General features: G+C 38.5%; 1 protein-coding gene across 2 annotated transcripts in view; it reads right to left on the reverse strand.

Moving 5' to 3' along the window:
* Positions 1-24,234, reverse strand: part of LOC112222218 (IQ motif and SEC7 domain-containing protein 1-like) — a 234,861-nt gene that overhangs the window by 141,739 nt on the left and 68,888 nt on the right. For both annotated transcript variants that reach the window (XM_042303993.1, XM_042304000.1), the window contains exon 3: positions 20,339-20,446. In XM_042303993.1, the coding sequence (XP_042159927.1) occupies positions 20,339-20,446 (108 nt within the window). The remainder of the gene's footprint in view (positions 1-20,338; positions 20,447-24,234) is intronic.

A 24,234-nucleotide genomic window follows, 5' to 3' on the forward strand; every position in this document is an offset into this window, starting at 1 on the left:
GTGGGTATGTTTTTCAGCAGCAGAGACTGGGAGACTAGTCAGGAACGAGGCAAAGATGAACAGAGCAAAGTACAGAGAGATCATTGATGAAAACCTGCTCCAGAGCGCTCAGAACTTCAGACTGGGTTCACTTTCCAACAGCACACAGCCAAGACAACGCAGGAGTGGCTTCGGGACAAGTCTGCATTGTCATTATGGGGTATTGTGTGTAGATTGACAAGGGAAAAAAACGATTTAAGAATTTTAGAACACAGCTGTAACGTAACAAAATGTGGAAAAAAGTCAACGGGTCTGAATATTTTCCGAAGGCAATATACATTTATACTGACTCTACACCCACTCGCATACAATCATGATTTATGCTGCTGCTACTCTGTTTATCATATATCCTGATGCCTAGTCACCTTACCCTTACAGTATACATATCTACCTCTATCAAGCAAGTGTCCCTGCACATTGTAACTATGGTACTGGAACTGACCCTGTAAATAGTATGCTTACTTAATAGTGTTCTTTTTATTTCTTATTGTGTTTTTGTTCTACCTTGTTATTTTTAGTATTACATTGTTATTGATTAAGCCATTGTTGGGGTTAGAGATTGCAAGAAAAAGGCTTTTCACTGTACCTGTGCATGTGATATTAAAACTAGTATTTTTTTTAAATAATGAGTCTCGAGTTGCCTATATGACTGAGTCAATAGCAAAATACACTTAATTTAAGCTACATTATAACATACTTTATGTGTCTGATCGGTGATGGATCAGCAAACAAATAAATGAGCTCCTACCTTCCCTTGTTAGCCCAGCCAGAGATCAAACAACCAAATATATCCTACAAATTCACATTGATTATGACAAGTCGAGGGCTTTTGGTCTGGATATAGGCTATATGCCAGTGAATTGCAAACGAATACCCCTTTTTATACTAGGCTAGATAGTCTGACATGCAAGAAAAATGTTCTTATTAGTGGTAATGAGTAAACTAGAGTAAAGATCATCATCATGAGCACTCACCTCAACATAGCTAAGATTTTTCTAGCCTAACTGTAACACAATCCAAACGAAGATTCAGTGAATACAAATATCTGCCATTGATTCATGTATTAATAGGAGTCCACATGCTTGTCTTAAAATGGCGTTTCCCCAATCAAAACGGTGCTGAAATTATAGTTGACTTCACTCGGCTACTGCGTTAAATTATTTCAAATGGTTGGATGACTGAGTTTCAGTAAGTACATTTTTTATACATACCTTCAATGGCATTAGCCTACTTGTTCCAATAATTGTTGTCATTCAGTGATATTCATTCCCACAGTAATAATTAATTGATCCATCCAGTTTTGGTGAAGAAAATATGAATGCATAGTGGTGGGCTTTGTGAAGTGATGGGCAACGTGACATGCCTCTCAAACTTGAGAATTTCCCCGTTAACAGCCTAGTAACGGGCACTGCCTAGCAACTATCATTACGAAGCATCAAATCTCATGAATACGCATTGCTTACAACTAATCTTATTTTTGGTTGGTGCAACAGGTGTAAATTCTGATCACAAATTTGGACGTAGCTACGCCTGACCTAGCATTTAAGATCATCTTTCTTTACGTGCAACTGGTGCAACCGGTCCCAGAGGTGTAAGGATAATTGGGGGTCTGAAACTAGGGTATTTGGTGCAGTGTATTAAACTGTCAAGTGGAGTTAAGCGAGGTTGTCCACTGTCCCCATATCTATTTATTATGGCCATCGAAATCTGGATCCCTGCCATCTTATTTATGATCTAAATCATGTCTCTTACCTCTCAGAACAAAAGCCTAATTATGTATATTACGTATTGGATCGTTAAAATATACAACTTTTACATTACCCTGTAGTTTACCATTGAAATGGTCTGATGGTTAAGTAGACATAATTGGTATTCATATCCCTAAATAAATATACTCACTACAACTTTCAATAGAAATTTGGCAAAAATAGACAAGATCTTGCAACTATGGTGAGATAAATACCTGTCTATTTATGGTAAAATTACACTGATTAACTCTTTAGTCATATCACAGTTTACTTATATTGCTGCCTACTCCAGACGACTCGTTTTTCTAATTATATGAGAAGAAAAAAAAAACATTTTATTTGGAATGGCAAGCCAGGCAAAATAAGACATGATTATTTATAAAAATGAATATGAGTTTGGGTGGCAAACATTATTAAAATCTCTCACTGAAAGCTTCAGTCATACAAAAGTTATACTTAAACCCAAACTGGTTCTCCAGCAGATTAGTAAGAATGACTCACCCGCTGTTCATAAATTGTCTTTATCCAGATTACAACATAAAATGTTCAGTTAATTTAAAATGAAAACTCATTCAAAAAGTATTTCATTTTCTAAAACAAGCACTACAAAGCTGGTTAGAATTTAAATGTCATCCTCCTGTAAAGCCAGGCAAAAATATTACAACAAATATTATGATTAAACTGAGTGAAATAGAGAAAGAGCATAATGAGGGAGGGAGAGAGAGCAAGAGGGAGACATTTTTACATTTTAGTAATTTAGCAAATGCTCTGATACAGAGCGACTTACAGTTAGTGTATTCATCTTATTAAGATAGCTAGGTGGGACAACCACATATCCCAGTCATCATAAGAACATGTTTCACAATAAAGCAGCTATCAGCAAAGTCAGAGCTCGAAAGGGGGATTTTTAGTTTAATTGTTGTTTTTTGGGGGTGCTGATAGTGTTTAGTTAGTGTTTAAAGAGGTAGATGTTTTCGGAAGATGGGCAGGGACTCTGCTGTCCTAGCTTCAGGGGTAAGTAGGTTCAACCATTGGGGTGCCAGGACAGAGAAGAGCTTGGACTGGGCTGAGCAGGAGCTGTCCTCCCCTGGGTAGGGTCAAGAGACCAGATGTGGCAGAACGGGATAGAGAGATGCATAGAATTAGAGAGAGAGAGAGTGAGGGAGGGAGACAGAGGGAGATTGAGCCTACAGTATATCCTGAGCCAGACCAGGCAGCCCTGAGCTCTGCAGGCTCAGGCTGCCTATAAAGCATGCTCTCTGTCCACATGTTTATAGGGTAGAAAGCATGAGTTTTTACTCACCAATGTAACAATGCGGTGAAAGACATAGTAACTTAGTTGTAGTCACAATCTGGTTACCTACAAGTACAAACATATTTATGTTTTGGGGTTATTACGTTTTTATTAATTTATTTCTGGAAATCTTCTAAACTACCCACAATGCACCATTTCTCAACACCATATGGAGAGTCTACTCTGCTCTACCGAATTCGTATGCTAGCTCAGGAGCTAGCCCAATTTAGCTAATGTTAGCTAGCATGTAATTACATTACAGACCAAGTGTTGGCGGTGGCGAACTACAATCCACCAATCATGAGGCATTGTGATGTAAACAATGAACAGATGGGGCACGTGCAGCCATGCTGCATTCTCATCCATATATTTATATGTACATATCCTTATTCATCCCTTTACATTTGTGTGTATAAGGTAGTTGTGAATTTGTTAGATTACTTGTTAGATACTGATACTGCACTGTCAGAACTAGAAGCACAAGCATTTCGCTACACTTGCATTAACATCTGCTAACCATGTGCATGTGACCAATAAAATGTGATTTGATTCATGCTCTTCCGACTTTGTGGCTGTGTTATGTAGTGGGAACCCGTTAGCATGGCAGGCTGGTGCCTTCTTGCCGTGGGTAAAAAAATGAACTAGAAAATCATACCTGCTTGCTCTAATTGTGGAGTACCCAGTCTATTTTCGGCATGTTCTCTGTGAAGTAGGCTATGAGAGTTTTGTAACTTTTCCACCTTGGCTTAGTGCTAGCGGCTAGCTGACTGATATCTGTAATCTATCTATTTTTTAAATTATTTTTTTCTTATATGGCTGTTGGATTTCCCTCACTCTCCCTCGCCGGTGTTGTGCTAGTTATGTTTGTGGTGGTTGGCTAGGCTAATAGCTTGTTGGCTAAATAACTAACGTTAGCTGGCTGGCTAGCTTGCTGGCTAAGATAAAGAATGTTTGTTATATGCAGTTAACTGGTTAGATAGCGTTATGTATTTCTAGTGAGGTGTAACTTTGCATTGGGACTTTTGATGCAAATAATAATGCAAATCCATATGTTACATGTGGTTACATTTATGCTACCTACCCTTTAACGGCTTAGTGATAAATGATAGTGTTGCATGGTATACTGAAACTTCTGTTCTTTTCTGATGCTAGAACATTTAAAAAATGGTTCGGTACTAGATTTCTGTCAGATGTGTCTCATGGATCAAGCCTGTCTATCAGCACAGCCAATCCCTTGTTATAACGCGCACTGTGGCGGCTCCACTTACTCACTGCAAGCCTGCACTGGGAGTCTGGGCTGCATCATGTTAGCTCCCCACTCATGCTGAAGTTGCACAGAGTTAACACACCTGAATAATGCCATACAGCATGTAGAAATTTGGAAACTGTTAATTACTGTTTACAAAAACAATGTCCTTACAGGCTAGAACACTTTACAATTGAAGATGATACCGGTAGCTTTCCCTGTTAGCTGACAGCTAAATGTAACGGATGTGAAACGGCTAGGTAAGTTAGCCGTGCGCGCTAAATTGCGTTTCAATCGGTGACGTCACTTGCTCTGAGACCTTGAAGTAGTAGTTCCCCTTGCTGTGCAAGTGCCGCGGCTTTTGTTGAGCGATGGGTAACGATGCTTCGTGGGTGACTGTTGTTGATGTGTGCAGAGGGTCCCTGGTTCGCGCCCGGGTATGGGCGAGGGGACGGTCTAAAGTTATACTGTTACATAAAGCTAACATCAATTCACTACCCTAGTATATAGTTTGTGATAATATGCAAACCATAACTCTAAATATGCTGATTTCAAAGCTGACTGCCACCAAACACTTGATTAATTCACTTATTCGGTCTCTCTCACATCTCTCCCAAAGATGATCTATTGCCCCAGCGAACAGTCTGACTGTGCTCTGATGGGCCACGCCCCTCTTGCCTTGTGAATGACATCATTACTGGTTAAAGGTTGTTTAGTCCCAAATGGATGGGAAACAGATTGTTTGTCATCAGTAGGCCCATGAAATCAGCCAAAACAAGCTCAATAACTCACTGCATGCACACACTCATATTGAATATGCCTTCACCTATATTATGGATAGGTCAAGCTACATCTTGATTCACCCTGTTAATCAATAGAGATTGCCCATTCTAATTACCATTACGTTATGTAGTTTGATTGGTAAAAACAAAGTCAAAGTGATTGTATGCTTGTATAATTGATTCGTTAATGCATACAGTGTCTTCAGTGCCCTCTTGACTTATTCCACATTTTCTTGTGTTACAGCCTGAACTAAAAATGTATTAAATACTTTTTTTTCTCACCAATCTACACACAATACCCCATAATGACCATGTGAAAAAATATTTTTTGAAATGTTTGCAAATGTATAGAAAATTAAAAACAGTAATATCTCATTTCCATAACTATTCACACTCCTGAGTCAATGTATGTTAGAATCACCTTTGGCAGTGATTACAGCTGTGAGTCTTTCTGGGTAAGTCTTTAAGAGCTTTTCGCACCCGGATTGCACAATATTAAATAATTTAGCACATTATTCAAGCTCAGTCAAATTGGTTGTTGATCAATACTAGACAGCCATTTTCATGCCTTGCCATAGATTTTCAAGTCCATTTAAGTCAAAACTGTAACTAGGCCACTCAGGAACATTCAATGTTGTCTTGGTAAGCAATCCAGTATATATATTTGGCTTTGTGTTTTAAGATATTGTCCTGCTGAAAGGTGAATTTGAGTCCCAGTGTCTGTTGCAAAGCAGACAGACATATTTTCCTCTAGGATTTTGCCTGTGCTTAGTTCTATTCCGCTTCTTTTTATATAAAAAAAAAACCTAGTCCTTGACAATGACAAGAATACCCATAACATGATGCAGCCCCCACCATGCTTGAAAATATGAAGAGTTGTACTCAGTGATGTGTTGTGTTTGCCCCAAACATAACACTTTGTATTCAGGACATAATGTTAATTTTGTCACACCCTGACCATAGTTTACTTTGTATATTTCTATGTTTTGGTTGGTCAGGGTGTGAGCTGAGTGGGCATTCTGTTTCATGTCTAGTTTGTCTATTTCTATGTCTGGCCTGATATGGTTCTCAATCAGAGGCAGGTGTTAGTCATTGTCTCTGATTGGGAACCATATTTAGGTAGCCTGGGTTTCACTGTGTGTTTGTGGGTGATTGTTCCTGTCTCTGTGTTTTCAACAGATAGCGCTGTTTCGGTTTTCGTTACGTTTCCACGTTTGTTGTTTTTTGTAGTTTTTGTATTGATTCGTGTTTTACGTTTGTTGATTAAACATGGATCGCAATCTACACGCCGCATTTTGGTCCGACTCTTCTTCACCAAAAGAGAACCGTTACAAATTTATTTGCCACATTTTTTGCTGTTTTACTTTAGTACCTTGTTGCAAACAGTATCCATGTTTTGGAATGTTTTTATTCTGTACAGGCTTTCTCCTTTTCTCACTGTCATTTAGGTTAGTATTTTTGGAGCAACTACAATGTTGTTGATCCATCCTCATTTTTCTCCTACCACAGCCATTTAAACTCTGTTTTAAAACTCTGTTTAAACTCTGTTTTTAACTGTTTTAAAGTCACCATTGACCTCAGTGAAATTCCTGAGCAGTTTCCTTCTTCTTCGGCAACTGAGTTAGGAAGGACGCCTGTATCTTTGTAGTGACTGGGTGTATTGATACACCATCCAAAGTGTAATAATAACTTCACCAAATTCAAAGGGATATTCAATGTCTGCTTTTTAGGTGCCCTTCTTTGTGAGGCGTTGGAAAACCTCCCTGGTCATTGTGGTTGAATCTGTGTTTGAAATTCACTGCTCGATAAAGGGACCTTACAGATAATTGTATGTGTGGGGTACAGAGATAATGTAGTCATTAAAAAAACATATTAAACACAATTATTGCACACAGAGTGAGTACATGCAAACTTATGTGACTTGTTTTTTATGTTACTTGTCAAAAAACATCATTTCACTTTGACTTTATGGGGTACTGTGTGTAGACCAGTGACACAAAATGTAATTGTAATCCATTTTTAATTCAGGCTGTAACAAAGCAAAATGTGTGAATACGGTGTGAATACTTTCTGAAGGCAAAATATATAATGTAATGGTATTGAACTCAAAAAATGCCCAACGATTGAACAGAGCATTCGCTGAGTTTATCTATCTGGATCAAGTGCCATTCTGTGACTTTGGCTAATATGCCTTTTCTTGCTGTGGTATCATTTGGGTATTGTTTTGGTATTGAGTATCCTGATGGTATCGAGTATCGTGATAGTAAACCTGATATCAGTATCGTGACAACACTATAAATTAAGTTAGGTTATTTTGCTATTGATGAGACTAACTACAATCGTTCACAACACATACACAGTAGTGTGCTTTTCCCTTTCAAGTTTCTCTGCAGCAAGATGCCTTTAAATATTTCATCCCCTTGGCTGATAAATCGTATAGAGCAATTACTCTGTCACAGAATAAGCTGCAATCCACTGTCCCCGTTGGGCTGGCTCCCTGCTCCACTTTCTCTCTAAGTCTCAACAAGCAGGCAGTAAAAACACTGCTCTTATTGCACACTTGAACAGACTTTACCAATTTGTATTTTGGGGGGACAAACCTCTGACAAAAAACAAAGAAAGAGCTTTAATGTAACACGGATCATAATAGAGGATGAGTCACTGTTGTCCTAGCGACACGTGTAATAACACAGTCAGGATTGGAAGTGTTAGTCATGGGATGGAGATTTTCTCCCCTGGAGTATTCCAGCGTGGTCAGGAAGGATCAGTGCAGCGGAGAGGGCAGAGAAGAGAGAGAGAGGAAGAGGAGAAAAAATGGAGAGGAGAGGGATAAAGAAAATTGAGAGAGGGGGGAATAAAAGAGAGAGGAGAGTTGAAGTTAAGGAGAGATCGAAATTAGAGGGACTGTTGAAATCAGCTGGGTAGTCAGCACATTTATCAGACATGAAGACTTTTCCTGTCTACAGATTCCATGAGTCAAGACTTTATTTTAATTTGAGGACCAAAGAGTGCAATGGAACTCTTTTAATGGGGCCCAGTACAGGTACTAATTCAGATGCACAAGCAGTCACTGACAGAGTCATTTATTTAAGGGTCTTTGATCATTATAACTACTAGAACAAGACAGGGCTGTCTTTACTTTCAGAGAATCTTAAGACAAAGTTGACTATTTTTACCATCAGATAATGAGGTGCAGTAATCAAAGAAAATATTTTGGTTGGTACAAATAGTTGGACAGTGATAAAAAGGCTGACTGTATATCCAGGTGTAGTACCTCACATGTTGTATTGGTGAATAAAACATTTATGCCCACAAAAAATTGCCTCGTGAGCAAAATTAACATTGGGAAGGTTCATGACCAGGCAGTTCCTTCTCCAAGGTTAATCGGCATGCCTTGTTGGTCCCACCACTTTAAACATCAACAGTAGCAGCAGATTCAACAAACCAAGCAAATTCATTGGTCCTACAGACCTCCCCATGAAATAGACCTACTACCCAGATACAGGCAGATATAGGAGCCATACAGGGCCCTGAAACGTAGCCTTAACATACAGTATCTTGGCTACTGCTTAGAAATCACAAAAGGAAGAGAGGGTCATGCCTCAATTCTAACAGAAAAAGAGGATTTGCTTTGTATATGAGAGGGAAAGAAAGAGGCAGAGAAACAGAGAGGAAATAGAAGCCTGAACAAGTTATTCCCAGGGGGTATGTTTGTGTTATTAGAGTTTCTTATATTAACGGTGTTGTTCACCTGCAATGTGACGGCTACTCTTCAGAGATTTCTCCATTTTGCTTTACATGCACCACGAGGGAGACAATCTTTGTCTATAATGCTGCCTCGGTATTGACTGCTTTATCTAACATCGTCGCTTAAGGCCAAAGTTGCACCGTCAACAATTCCGAACATCCCATGTACTTAACAGTTTAAACTGCACAAAACAATTTAAACTTAAGCAGTTTCTACGACATGTTCTGTATGTGTGTGTGAAAAATACAACAACATCAAAACCAGTTTAAAACAGCATCACAACCTGTGTGTAATACTGAAAGTACTCACAGAAAAACATCCAGTACTGCTTTTCAGTTAAACATTAGCATACAGGCAAATATCAATAAATGAAAAAATGATTCAGCATGCTAAAAGCGATGAAACAGCAGCTCATATATGAAATCCCACACTAATAATATTTCATCTCTTCTTCTCCAATACTGAACGTGCACACACACAGAAATACTGCCAGTACACACACAGGCATGAAGATAATTCACTCTTATTAATATGGGCCTCCTACAGGCCTAACGTGTCACCGCCGAGAATCATTATAAAATAAATAGAAATTGTTTGACATCCCTTCGCCTTAGCTTCTGGAGTAAATGGCAGTTTTTCATTTTACCCGTAAACGAATCTGTTACATTAACCTTGAGTGTGACTAACTGTGTCTTTGTGTTGTGGTAGAATTATTTTTTAAAGACTTTTTTCAGGCAGGGAGGACAAAGGCAACTTCACAAAACATAAAGAAGAGCCAAAACCATGTATTATTAAGGCCTACAATATATATATATATATAATATGTATTATTAAGGCCTACAATATATATATATATATATATACACACACAGTTGAAGTCAGAAGTTTACATACACTTAATTTGGAGTCATTAATACTCGTTTTTCAACCATTCCACAAATTTCTTGTTAACAAACTATAGTTTTGGCAATTCGGTTAGGACAACTAATTTGTGCATGACATAAGTAATTTTTCCAACAATTGTTTGCAGACAGATTATTTCAATTATAATGCACAGTATCACAATTCCAATGGATTAGAAGTTTACATACACTAAGTTGACTGTGCCTTTAAACAGCTTGGACAATTCCAGAAAATGATGTCATGGCTTTAGAACATTCTGATAGGCTAATTGACATAATTTGAGTCAATTGGAGGTGTACCTGTTGATGTATTTCAAGGCCTACCTTCAAACTCAGTGCCTCTTCACTTGACATCATGGGAAAATCAAAAGAAATCAGCAAAGACATCAGTTAAAAAATGGTAGCCCTCCACAAGTCTGGTTCATCCTTGGGTGAAATTTCTAAACGCCTGAAGGTACCACGTTCATCTGTACAAACAATAGTACGCAAGTATAAACACCATGGGACCACGCACCCGTCATATACCGCTCAGGAAGGAGACGTGTTCTATCTCCTAGAGATTAACGTACTTTGGTGAGAAAAGTGCAAATCAATCTCAGAACAACAGCAAAGGACCTTGTGAAGATGCTGGCGGATACAGGTACAAAAGTATCTATAAGCACAGTAAAACAAGTCCTATAGCGACATAACCTGAAAGGCCGCTCAGCATGGAAGAAGCCACTGCTCCAAAACCGCCATAAAAAAGAAAGATCATACTTTAATCCTAGTAAAAAGTCCCTGACTTAGGTCAGTTAGGATCACCACTTTATTTTAAGAATGTGAAATGTCAGAATGATAGTAGAGAGAATGATTTATCTCAGCTTTTATTTCGTTCATCACATTCCCAGTGGGTCAGAAGTTCCAATACACTCAATTATTATTTGGAAGCAATGCCTTGAAATTGTTTAACTTGGGTCAAACGTTCCGGGTAGCCTTCCACAAGCTTCCCACAATAAGTTGGGTGAATTTTGTCCCATTCTGCCTGACAGAGCTGGTGTAACTGAGTCAGGTTTGTTGGCCTTCTTGCTCGCACATGCTTTTTCAGTTCTGCCCACAAATTTTCTATAGGATTGAGGTCAGGGCTTTGTGATGGCCACTCCAATACATTGACTTTGTTGTCCTTAAGCCATTTTGCCACAACTTTGGAAGTATGCTTGGGGGTCATTGTCCATTGTATATAATATAATATAAATATATATATATACACACACACACACACACACACTAGAGGTCGACCAATTCTGATTTTTTTCAACGCCGATACTGATTATTGGAGGACCCAAAAAAAGCAGATACCGATTAATCGGACGATTTATTTTATTTGTAATAATGACAATTACAACAATACTGAATGAACACTTATTTTAACTTAATATAATAAACCAATAAAATCTATTTAGCCTCGAATAAATAATGAAACATGTTCAATTTGGTTTAAATAATGCAAAAACAAAGTGTTGGAGAAGAAAGTAAAAGTGCTATATGTGCAATGTAAGAAAGTTCCTTGCTCAGAACATGAGAACACATGAAAGTTGGTGGTTCCTTTAAACATGAGTCTTCAATATTACCAGGTAAGAAGTTTTAGGTTGTAGTTATTATAGGAATCATAGGACTATTTATCTCTCTACCATTTGTATTTCCTATACCTTTGACTATTGGATGTTCTTATAGGCACTTTAGTATTGCCAGTGTAACAGTATAGCTTCCGTCCCTCTCCTCACCCCTACCTGGGCTCGAACCAGGAACACATCGACAACAGCCACCCTCGAAGCAGCGTTACCTATGCAGAGCAAGGGGAACAACTACTCCAAGAGAGCATTAACGAGTGGAGGACAGAGGAGCATCTTAAAGAAGGAGTTACAGGTCTGTGAGAGCCAGAAATCTTGCTTGTTTGTGGGTGACCAAATACTTATTTTCCACCATAATTTGCAAATAAATTCATAAAAAATCCTACAATGTGATTTTCTGGATTTATTTTCCTAATTTTGTCTGTCATAGTTGAAGTGGACATATGATGAAAATTACAGGCCTCTCTCATCTTTTTAAGTGGGAGAACTTGCACAATTGGTGGCTGAATAAATACTTTTTTTGCCCCACTGTATACATACACATACCTATATAGATATACATACTTTTAAAGAATATACCTTTGTTATTATTCCCCGCAAACCCTACCGCCGATTACCCCAATTGGAGTAAACTAATAAACACTTTTACCTTCAATTTATACATCTTATACACATTTTACAGACAGTCTATTTTACAAAAGTTATTTTTTGTTTGTTTTTAGTCCTTCCTCTATTTCTGATGTCCATCCAGTTTGATTTCTATTTGTAACAAAAGTTCTGAACCTATATACATTTTATAGACCCCGTATGTTTTACATGGTTTATCTTGTTATTAGTCCCACCCTTCAGCTCCATTCAACCTCTCACATCTATCTCTCAACATCATCCATTTTGGATTTCTATTTGCCATATATTTTTCAACTGTGCTGTGATGCTTCACAAACAAATTGAACATTTCTATTCTCATAGCTTCTATGGATTGTAAATTAAAAATAAATGTTTTTGCTATTTTTTTTTTTTAGATATTATTGATTAATTAAAACCTCTTAAGCCTACCCCCTACTTTTTCGAACATTCTGTTAAAAATCGCGCAACATTTTGGCGTCCTGCTACTCATGCCAGGAATATAATATATGCATATGATTAGTATGTGTGTATAGAAAACACTCTAACGTTTCTAAAACTGGTTAAATCACGGCTGTGACTATAACAGAACGTCTGTTTCATCGAAAAGCGCAGGAAAATCTGATCACTGAAAGTGGAAAAAAATATCCATGCGCCACTTCAACCCATTGTTAAAGGTGAACCGTATTAAATGAGGCCGAGGTTGCAGTACCTACAGCTTCCACAGGATGTATAGAGTCTTCTCATTTGATTCGGATTTGATTCTTGGTAGAACCGACCAAAGGGAACCGATTCCCTCCGACCTCCAACTTGATGTATTGGCCCGGTGTTTTTCCGGACATTTTTTCCAGACTACCAGCAATCGAATTTACATCGCCTCCTGATGATTTTTATCGCTTATTAACGTGTACTAATACCTAAAGTTGCATTAGAAAAGTATTTCGAAGTGTTTTGTGAAAGTTTATCGTCGACTTTTTAACTTTTAAAAAATGACGTTACGTTATGAAACGCTACTTTTTTTACGTTTATCACACAGTCTTCATAGATCGATATCTAGGCTATATATGGACCGATTTAATCGAAAAAAAGACCCAGTATTGATTATGGGACATCAAGGAGTGCCAACAAAGAAGATGGTCAAAGGTAATGAATGTTTTATATTTTATTGTGCGGTTTGTGTAGCGCCGACTATGCTAATTATTTTGTTTACATCCCCTACGGGTCTTTTGGGGTGTTACATGCTATCAGATAATAGCTTCTCATGCTTTCGCCGAAAAGCATTTTAAAAATCTGACTTGGTGCCTGGATTCACAACGAGTGTAGCTTTAATTCAATACCAAGCATGTGTATTTTAATGAACGTTTGCGTTTTAACTAATACTATTAGCGTTTAGCGTAGCACATTTGCATTTCCAGAGCTCTAGTTGGGACGTCTGCGTCTCAAGTAGGAGCAAGAGGTTATTAATTGACGATGAGTTTTCAAATCACCCAGTATTGCAGCGTTAGTTCTAGGCAAATGCTGCAATTCTTCAGCCATTCCTGGACCTGTGACCAAAAACGAGCTACATATGGAAAATACCAAAATAAATGATACAATGACTCTGCCTCCTCACAGCAGAATCTTCAGAGCTGGGAAGATTGTATTCCCCATATATATAACATTCTATTGTTTGCAAGAATTTTGTATAGTAATTTCAATTTAAAAATTCTAAGTTTTGCATCCGGCATTGTTTTGCGAATCAATTCATAAACCCTGTGCCATGGAATGGGTACATAGAAAATCTCTTCCCAACTATTTTGCAAATTATATGGCACAGCTGTCAGTTTTTTGGTCCTTAAATGAAATATGTATATGTTTTTATTCATCACACTTTTCTTTAACCATTTATGTTCTTTAATACAGGGCCGACATACAAGTTCCTTACTTTTCCCCCTTCTACTTGCCTCTTCCATTTTTGTGGTAATGCTGCAATTAATTGGTTGTGATTTTGGGTAGAGCAGACATTTCCATATGTCTGTGTTAGCTGCATGTGTGACATAACTCCACCAGTCCTATTTATGATATCATTCACAAAAAGTATACCTTTTTTTTTAAAAACTTCTTCGAAAAATACAGTTTTTTTAATCAATTAGTATATTTGAATTTAACCACAATATTTGTTGTAATATTTGTTCTGCCTTTTCTGGTGGATTAAACTGAAATTGCAACTAAGACTAGTTTAAAAAAAGAAAGATATTTCGAAAGTAGGCCGGTGTAATCTGAATAAAGGGAAAAGGGCACTTCTTGAACATAGGATGAGACATTTGTACAAATTTACGAGAGAACCGGTTTGGATTTAAGTATAACTTTTGTATGACTGATGCCTTTACTGAGATGTCTAATGCTTTAATATTTAATCATTTCTGCCCTCCAAATTCATATTCGTTATATAAATAGGCCCTTTTAATTTTATCTGGCTTGCCGTTCCAAATAAAATTGAATATTTTATGTTCATATAATTTAAAAAGCATGTCACTAGGTGTAGGCAAAACCATAAGCAAATAGGTAAACTGTGATATGACTAAAGAGTTAATCAGGGTGATTTTTCCACAAATAGACAGGTATTTTCCTTTCCACGGTAGCAAGATTTGATCTATTTTTGCTAACTTTCTATAAAAATTTATTGGAGTGAGATCATTTCTTTCTTTTGGGATTTGTATACCGAGTATGTCCACATCTCCGTCGGACCATTTTATTGGTAAACTACATGGTTATGTAAAATCTGCATTTTTTAGTGATCCAATATGTAATATAGTACATTTATCCTAATTTGGTATTAATCCAGAGAGAATAGCAAAAGTATCTAGATCCTCTATGAGGCTGTGGAGAGATTCTAATTGTGGTTTTAAAAGAAAACATGAATCATCAGCATACAATGACACCTTAGTTTTTAAGCCACGGATTTCTAATCCCTTAATATTATTGTTTGATCTAATCTTAACAGCTAACATTTCGATGGCAATAAGAAATAGATATACCGATAGTGGACAACCTTGTTTTACTCCTCTAGAGAGTTTAAAACTTTCTGAGACGTAGCCATTATTTACTATTTTACACTATTACTATACATAACTTTAACCCATTTTATAAGAGATTTCTCAAAATTGAAATATTCTAGGCATTTATATATAAACTCCAGTCGTACTTTATCAAACGCCTTTTCAAAATCAGCTATGAAAACCAGGCCTGGTGTCCCCGATATTTCATAGTATTCTATTGTTTCCAGTCCTGTCTTATATTATCTCCAATGTATCGTCCATGTAAAAAACCTGTCTGATTAGGATGAATAATATCAGACAATACTTTTTAAATTCTATGCGCCAAGCATTTTGCTAGGATTTTTGCATCACAACACTGAAGTGTAAGAGGTCTCCAAATGTTTAAATGGACTGGATCTTTATATATACAGTGCCTTGCGAAAGTATTCGGCCCCCTTGAACTTTGCAACCTTTTGCCACATTTCAGGCTTCAAACATAAAGATATAAAACTGTATTTTTTTTGTGAAGAATCAACAACAATTGGGACACAATCATGAAGTGGAATGACATTTATTGGATATTTCAAACCTTTTTAACAAATCAAAAACTGAAAAATTGGCCGTGCAAAATTATTCAGCCCCCTTAAGTTAATACTTTGTAGCGCCACCTTTTGATGCGATTACAGCTGTAAGTCGCTTGGGGTATGTCTCTATCAGTTTTGCACATCGAGAGACTGACATTTTTTCCCATTCCTCCTTGCAAAACAGCTCGAGCTCAGTGAGGTTGGATGGAGAGCATTTGTGAACAGCAGTTTTCAGTTCTTTCCACAGATTCTCGATTGGATTCAGGTCTGGACTTTGACTTGGCCATTCTAACACCTGGATATGTTTATTTTTGAACCATTCCATTGTAGATTTTGCTTTATGTTTTGGATCATTGTCTTGTTGGAAGACAAATCTCCGTCCCAGTCTCAGGTCTTTTGCAGACTCCATCAGGTTTTCTTCCAGAATGGTCCTGTATTTGGCTCCATCCATCTTCCCATCAATTTTAACCATCTTCCCTGTCCCTGCTGAAGAAAGGCCCAAACCATGATGCTGCCACCACCATGTTTGACAGTGGGGATGGTAGGTTCAGGGTGATGAGCTGTGTTGCTTTTACGCCAAACATAACGTTTTGCATTGTTGCCAAAAAGTTCAATTTTGGTTTCATCTGACCAGAGCACCTTCTTCCACATGTTTGGTGTGTCTCCCAGGTGGCTTGTGACAAACTTTAAACAACACTTTTTATGGATATCTTTAAGAAATGGCTTTCTTCTTGCCACTCTTCCATAAAGGCCAGATTTGTGCAATATACGACTGATTGTTGTCCTATGGACGGAGTCTCCCACCTCAGCTGTAGATCTCTGCAGTTCATCCAGAGTGAGCATGGGCCTCTTGGCTGCATCTCTGATCAGTCTTCTCCTTGTATGAGCTGAAAGTTTAGAGGGACGGCCAGGTCTTGGTAGATTTGCAGTGGTCTGATACTGCTTCCATTTCAATATTATCGCTTGCACAGTGCTCCTTGGGATGTTTAAAGCTTTGGAAAATCTTTTTGTATCCAAATCCGGCTTTAAACCTCTTCACAACAGTATCTCGGACCTGCCTGGTGTGTTCCTTGTTCTTCATGATGCTCTCTGCGCTTTTAACGGACCTCTGAGACTATCACAGTGCAGGTGCATTTATACGGAGACTTGATTACACACAGGTGGATTGTATTTATCATCATTAGTCATTTAGGTCAACATTGGATCATTCAGAGATCCTCACTGAACTTCTGGAGAGAGTTTGCTGCACTGAAAGTAAAGGGGCTGAATAATTTTGCACGGCCAATTTTTCAGTTTTTGATTTGTTAAAAAAAATGTGAAATATCCAATAAATATCCAATAAATGTCGTTCCACTTCATGATTGTGTCCCACTTGTTGTTGATTCTTCAGAAATCTTGCTTGTTTGTAGGTGACCAAATACTTATTTTCCACCATAATTTGCAAATAAATTCATTAAAAATCCTACAATGTGATTTTCTGGATTTTTTTTCTCATTTTGTCTGTCATAGTTGAAGTGTACCTATGATGAAAATTACAGGCCTCTCTCATCTTTTTAAGTGGGAGATCCTGCACAATTGGTGGCTGACGAAAATACTTTTTTGCCTCACTGTATATGTGAAGATATATACAAAAGCTTATTTATTAAAATTGTATTGTTACAATCCATAACCGGGCTAGAATTTGTTTCATTATTTTCCTTGTCTATAAGAACTTTGTCATTTTTAAAATAGCCATGGAGTAGTCTTTGTGTCTCTGAACAACTGGTTATCAATATATAGTTTATCAATGACGAGAGCTACTCGTTTCCCTTTTAATCTATTTTCTTTGAAAATTGGATACAGAACTGTACACCGTTCTGCAATTTCTTTTCGAAACTGGTCATTCATGCCAATTTTGTTCCCATCAAGTCTTTTACCCAGACTTTTAACCATTACTTTATCTTTAAATGAAGCAAATTTGGCAACGATTGGGCGGTCATACCTTTGGCCTCTCTGTCCGAAGTGGTGTACACGTTCCAGTTGGATTTTGTTGATAGCTTCGCGTGGAATCTGAAGCACTGTAAGGAGGAATTCTCTAACTATAGATTCAGGAACTTCTCATTCTTTCTCCTGGATTCCTGTAAGTACCAAATTCTCTCTCATGGATCTAGTTTGTATGTCCAGTAAGGCTTCTCTCAGAACGGTGTTCTCCTTTTTAATTTCATTCACTTCGGTTTCAATCTTATTGACTGTCCCTTTTAACTTGTTTGTTTCCTTCTCCAATGTCGCAGCTTTTTCATCACTCATCTCGAGGCTTGCCTTCAACCCTTTTATATCCTTACTAACTAATTCAAGTGTACCCAGTTTGTCATTTATTGATTTTAACAGATCGGTTTCGATCTTTACCATTCCTGGTGGTGAAAATATTAAATCGTCTGTGTCTGTAGAAGAGTCACGTTTCCGTTTTGAAATCGGTTCCCCTGTCTTACTCTCCGTCATGTTTGGGTGTTGCTTGTTTTTGTAATATTTGTCGATAAATGTCTCTAGTCTTAAGATTTGTTTTGTGTTATTATCCAGATTGAAGGTTGTCATCCACCAGATTGTGTAGTGCTAATATTTAGTCTAACTTGCCGATATTGAATATTACATTTTATCTTGAGGTGCTCTACATAACTTCCTTCAGTCCACCATTACCTGATTTCTGCCGTATCTCTCTGTCGGCCCAAACTGTTGCATATACCCTGACTCTGCGTGCAATGAATGCAAGAGAAGTGACACAATTTCACCTGGTTAATATTGCCTGCTAACCTGGATTTCTTTTAGCTAAATATGCAGGTTTAAAAATATATACTTCTGTGTATTGAATTTAAGAAAGGCATTGATGTTTATGGTTAGCTACACGTTGGAGCAACGACAGTCCTTTTTTGCGAATACGCACCGCATCGATTATATGCAACGCAGGACACGCTAGATAAACTAGTAATATCATCAACCATGTGTAGTTAACTAGTGATTATGATTGATTAATTTATTGTTTTTTATAAGATAAGTTTAATGCTAGCTAGCAACTTACCTTGGCTTCTTACTGCATTCGCGTAACAGGCAGTCTCCTTGTGGAGTGCAACGAGAAGCAGGTGGTTAGAGCGTTGGACTAGTTAACTGTAAGGTTGCAAGATTGAATCCCCGAGCTGACAAGGTAAAAAATATGTTGTTCTGCCCCTGAACAAGGCAGTTAACCCACCGTTCCTAGGCCGTCATTGAAAAGAATGTTTTCTTAACTGACTTGCCTAGTTAAATAAAGATTAAATAAAGGTGTAAAAAACATTTATATATTTTTTGTTTTGCATGTTACGAAAACTTGAAATCAGCCCTAATTAATTGGCCATTCCGATTAATCGGTTGACCTCTAACACGCGCGCACACACACACACACACACACACACACACACACACACACACACACACACACACACACACACACACACACACACACACACACACACACACACACACACACACACACACACACACACACACACACAAAAAAAATACTGAGCTGTAGTAATTAACACTTGGTAATAATGTTAATACATTTAATGTAATAACCACCTGGGGGCTAAATTAACATAGCAGCCAACTATAACAAATCAGTAAATTGTCCAAATAAATAACCAATGTGTTGGGGGCATATTGGAGCACTGTGCTGTCTCGTCAGTCAAATGATTGGTAACTAGGGGCTAATTATGCTAATGAGTCTGGGAGATGATGAAGCACAAACGATAACAAACAGAGCTGCCAATCCAGCCTTTCACACTTCAATCACATGGCTGTCATAACCCACTTCACCTATTAGCTCCTAAATGTGTTCCTGAAACAAACATGGGGTAAAGACCACAGTTGTCATGGGTGATCTGACATACTAATTTACCCAGTACGTTCACCATCATCTCTTCTGTAAGACTTCATAGAACCCTGTGGCATTTAAATAAATGACACACTTCATGACAACTTCACAATTTATTCCCATCTAAAATATCAGATACTCATATCCCAGGTCTCTCTCTCCCTCATTTCCATATACCACAGCTGTTACATATTTTGGAAATAAGCCTGGTATGAGTTTGGGGGATATTTCTGGCCTGTAATGAGGAGGGTAGGCTATGGGGTGGGAGCTCATTGCTATTTGATGATGAAGCACAGTGCAATGAAGAGGCGTTGAAACCCCCATCAACCTTTTGAAGCTGTGTGTGTGTGTGTGTGTGTGTGTGTGTGTGTGTGTGTGTGTGTGTGTGTGTGTGTGTGTGTGTGTGTGTTATTTGTGCTCTAATCTCGCCCATCTCGTTTGTTGAGAAGCTCTCAGGCTCCAGACCATTCTTGGCTAATGCATAAGAGATAGAGGCAGGTATTATACAACAACATCATATCTCATTAGCAGGATGCCCGTTATGAATGTCAACATTAGAATGAGTATAGAGAAAACGCAGACATGTCCCCAGATAGATGCTGTGTCACAACCAGCTCACTAGAATATGCCTGTAGAGATTCAAACATGGTGCAACATATCTACCAGAAAGCCAATGTATTGGGAACTGTGCTCACATCAGCAACACAATCACATCAAACACTAAGCCATCTTGAGCTTGAAGGGTCCTGTTGTGATTAAAGACAAACAAAATATTTCAGTGCTATCATGCTTTAGGGCTCCATATAGCTACACTGAAAGCACTTGACACATACACACCCGGACAACAATAACATGTTACTGCACCCAAAAGAGGCGGACTTCCACTTGCGGCAGGGGAAACTTCTCCTACAGCCGGCCGACATCAGACTGGAAGGGCTCTCTGTGACGTCGGTGGGCAGAGAGGCATGTCTCCTACAGAGAAACAGAGAGGAACAGAACACAGTCATCACAACCTGACTGGATATACTGGAGTCACATAGAGAGCCTTGACACTGAACTGGTTAATGTTAGTGTGAGTGTGAGTGTTGAGTGCCTCAGGATTGTTCCCCAGGAGACAAGAAGACCTTTTAGAGATGGAAAAATGGCACCAGTCTAGCCAGGGCCACCCTTCCGCTTTCATGCACAACCTGATGGCACATTCTATCCCTACATACGGTTGAAGTCAGAAGTTTACATACACTTAGGTTGGAGTCATTAAGACTCGTTTTTCAACCACTACACAAGTTCCAGTGGGTCAGAAGTTTACATACTGTGTTGACTGTGCCTTTAAACAGCTTGGAAAATTCCAGAAAATGATGTCATGGCTTTAGAAGCTACTGATAGGCTAATTGACATCATTTGAGTCAATTGGAGGTGTACCTGTGGATGTATTTCAAGGCCTACCTTCAAAATCAGTGCCTCTTTGCTTGACATCATGGGAAAATCAAAAGAAATCAGCCAAGACGTCAGATTTTTTTTTGTAGATCTCCACAAGTCTGGTTCATCCTTGGGAGCCTGAAGGTACCACATTCATCTGTACAAACAATAGTACGCAAGTATAAACATCATGGATCCACGCAGCTGTCATACTGCTCAGGAAGGAGACGCGTTCTGTCTCCTAGAGATGAACGTACTTTGGTGCGACAAGTGCAAATCAATCTCAGAACAACCGCAAAGGACCTTGTGAAGATGCTGGAGGAAACAGTTACAAAAGTATCTATATCCACAGTAAAACAAGTCCTATGTCGACATAACCTGAAAGGCCGCTCAGCATGGAAGAAGCCACTGCTCCAAAACCACCATAAAAAAGCCAGACTACGGTTTGCAACTGCACATGGGAACAAAGATCACACTTTTTGGAGAAATGTCCTCTGGTCTGATGAAACAAAAATAGAACTGTTTGGCCATAATGACCATCGTTATGTTTGGAGGAAAAAGGAGAGGCTTGCAAGCCGAAGAACACCATCCCAACAGTGAAGCATGGGGGTGGCAGCATCATGTTGTGGGGGTGCTTTGCTACAGGAGGGACTGGTGCACTTCACAAAATAGATGGCATCATGAGGATGTAAAATTATGTGGATATATTGAAGCAACATCTCAAGACATCAGTCAGGAAGGTAAAGCTTGGTCGCAAATGGGTCTTCCAAATGGACAATGACCCCAAGCATACTTCCAAAGTTGTGTCAAAATTAAAGACAACAAAGTCAAGGTATTGGAGTGGCCATCACAAAGCCCTGACCTCAAACCCATAGAAAATGTGTGGACAGAACTGAAAAATTGTGTGTGATCAAGGAGGCCAACAAACTTGACTCAGTTACACCAGCTCTGTCAGGAGGAATGGGCCAAAATTCACCCAACATATTGTGGGAAGCTTGAGGAAGGCTACCCGAAACGTTTGACCCAAGTTAACCATTTCAAGGCAATGCTACCAAATACTAATGGAGTGTATGTAAACTTCTGACCCACTGGGAATGTGATGAAAGAAATAAAAGCTTAAATAAATCATTCTCTCTACTATTATTCTTACATTTCACATTCTTAAAATAAAGTGGTGATCCTAACTGACCTAAGACAGGGACCTTTTACTAGGATTAAATGTCAGAATTTGTGAAGAAGTGAGTTGAAATGTATTTGGCTAAGGTGTACGTAAACTTCAACTGTATATGTTTAACATGTTACTCTACTATAGCTCTGTGATAAAGTATAGTTATAGCCTTATTTGGAGTTCCAAAATTAGAAATGAAAAGTAAACATTTTTATTTTGTTGTTTAGGATATTAAATATCATACCCAGCACATTTCCTTAGCACACATTTTGAATGTTAGATTTCAATGTGTTACACAGAAAAGCATTAATCAAACTCAATAGAATTTAGTTTGATTTATTTTTGTAAGATTAGCCAAAATTAAAATCTATCTTTTGTCCTGGAAAATCTACAGTTTGATCTGGCGTCTAAGATATCATACATAACATATACTGTGGGGGTTAAAAAAGACACTTAGTTTTCTCCCACATTTGTCTTCTTCCCACATCCTAAAAAGAGTATTGAGCAGCAGCATTATGGTTTTCATTATTCAGATGGTTTCCTGAGCAATATGATCTATCAACAGCTACACCATGGAATCACAATACCTCAAAATTAATAATAGAGTAGAACAACAATATTTAGCGTAGCACACACATGATATTATTAATTCCGTAGGAGGATATTGTCAAATGAGTGAATTAATCATTGATATGACATTGGTGAGACCTTGCATGTTTAGATCATATGCAGTAGAGTGGAGCCATATGAACAAAATGTTCAGCAGGTATCTGGATACATTCATCATTCAGCACTACGAATGAAATACAACGCTAGAGTTCAGAGGTCCCCTCCCAGAATCCACCTGAACCTGTCTTATAAAAGCACAACAGCTTATTGAAGGTTCTGTCTATGGCTCCGGCTACCACATAAATCACCGGGTGTGGCATGATGTAAAAATAATAATTCATTCCTAAAAAGGAGAGAGTACAGACATGAAGCAATTAAAATTATTCCAAAGAACGAAAGAACACAAAATAAATGTGCATGTAGAAGGTCAGGTTCTTTGTGGTGTTTCTACATAGTATCAGACAGTATTTGTATGTTTGTTTTCTGCGCTGAAATCCATTTAGTCAACGACTCCTCCTCCTGATCTCATCATGGCAATTTCTATCTTTCTTTACCATCATAAACCTGATGTAGTTTTGCCCAGCAGCACTTCTCACTCATCTATAGAAGAGCTTCCATGATCTCTGGTGACACTTTTGGCCCGCTGACACTGGAGTCGGGACCATCCCCTCTTCACCCCAGTCTGCCATCAGTCTCTCAGAGGTCATGAAGCACGGATCCATTTACATGTGATTGAACATCTGGCCTGAATTTATTTTATTTATTTTATTTTACCTTTATGTAACCAGGCAAGTCAGTTAAGAACACATTCTTATTTTCAATGACAGCCTGGGAACAGTGTTCAGGGGCAGAACGACAGATTTGTACCTTGTCAGCTCGGGGGTTTGAACTCACAACCTTCCGGTTACTAGTCCAACGCTCTAACCACTAGGCTACCCTGCCGCCCCATTCACCGTCACAGAGCTTTGATCCCATCTCTGTCAGACACACAGAGCAGCAGGACATGCCATCTGACATCTCTGTCAGACACACAGAGCAGCAGGACATGCCATCTGACATCTCTGTCAGACACACAGAGCAGCAGGACATGCCATCTGACATCTCTGTCAAACACACAGAGCAGCAGGACATGCCATCTGACATCTCTGTCAGACACACAGAGCAGCAGGACATGCCATCTGACATCTCTGTCAGACACACAGAGCAGCAGGACATGCCATCTGACATCTCTGTCAGACACACAGAGCAGCAGGACATGCCATCTGACATCTCTGTCAGACACACAGAGCAGCAGGACATGCCATCTGACATCTATACTGAAAGCAATTTGATCAATCATTTGGCCTCGGTGTCTTTGCTAAGCTTCCATGGAGAATAGCCAGACTGGCAGGTAGGACGTGTGAAGTTATATTCAGTATAATCTCTTTTCAAATTCACAGCTTTGTGAGAAAAGTAATTACAGTATGAATATAGGTGAGGAATTACAGTCACATCGTATTCTGGCACTATCACAGAGTATAATCAGTTCATGTCTTGCTTAAAAACACCTTCACAGAAAAGCCCAGAA

Source organism: Oncorhynchus tshawytscha, linkage group LG22, assembly GCF_018296145.1.
Source record: "Oncorhynchus tshawytscha isolate Ot180627B linkage group LG22, Otsh_v2.0, whole genome shotgun sequence".
Classification (NCBI taxonomy): domain Eukaryota; kingdom Metazoa; phylum Chordata; class Actinopteri; order Salmoniformes; family Salmonidae; genus Oncorhynchus; species Oncorhynchus tshawytscha.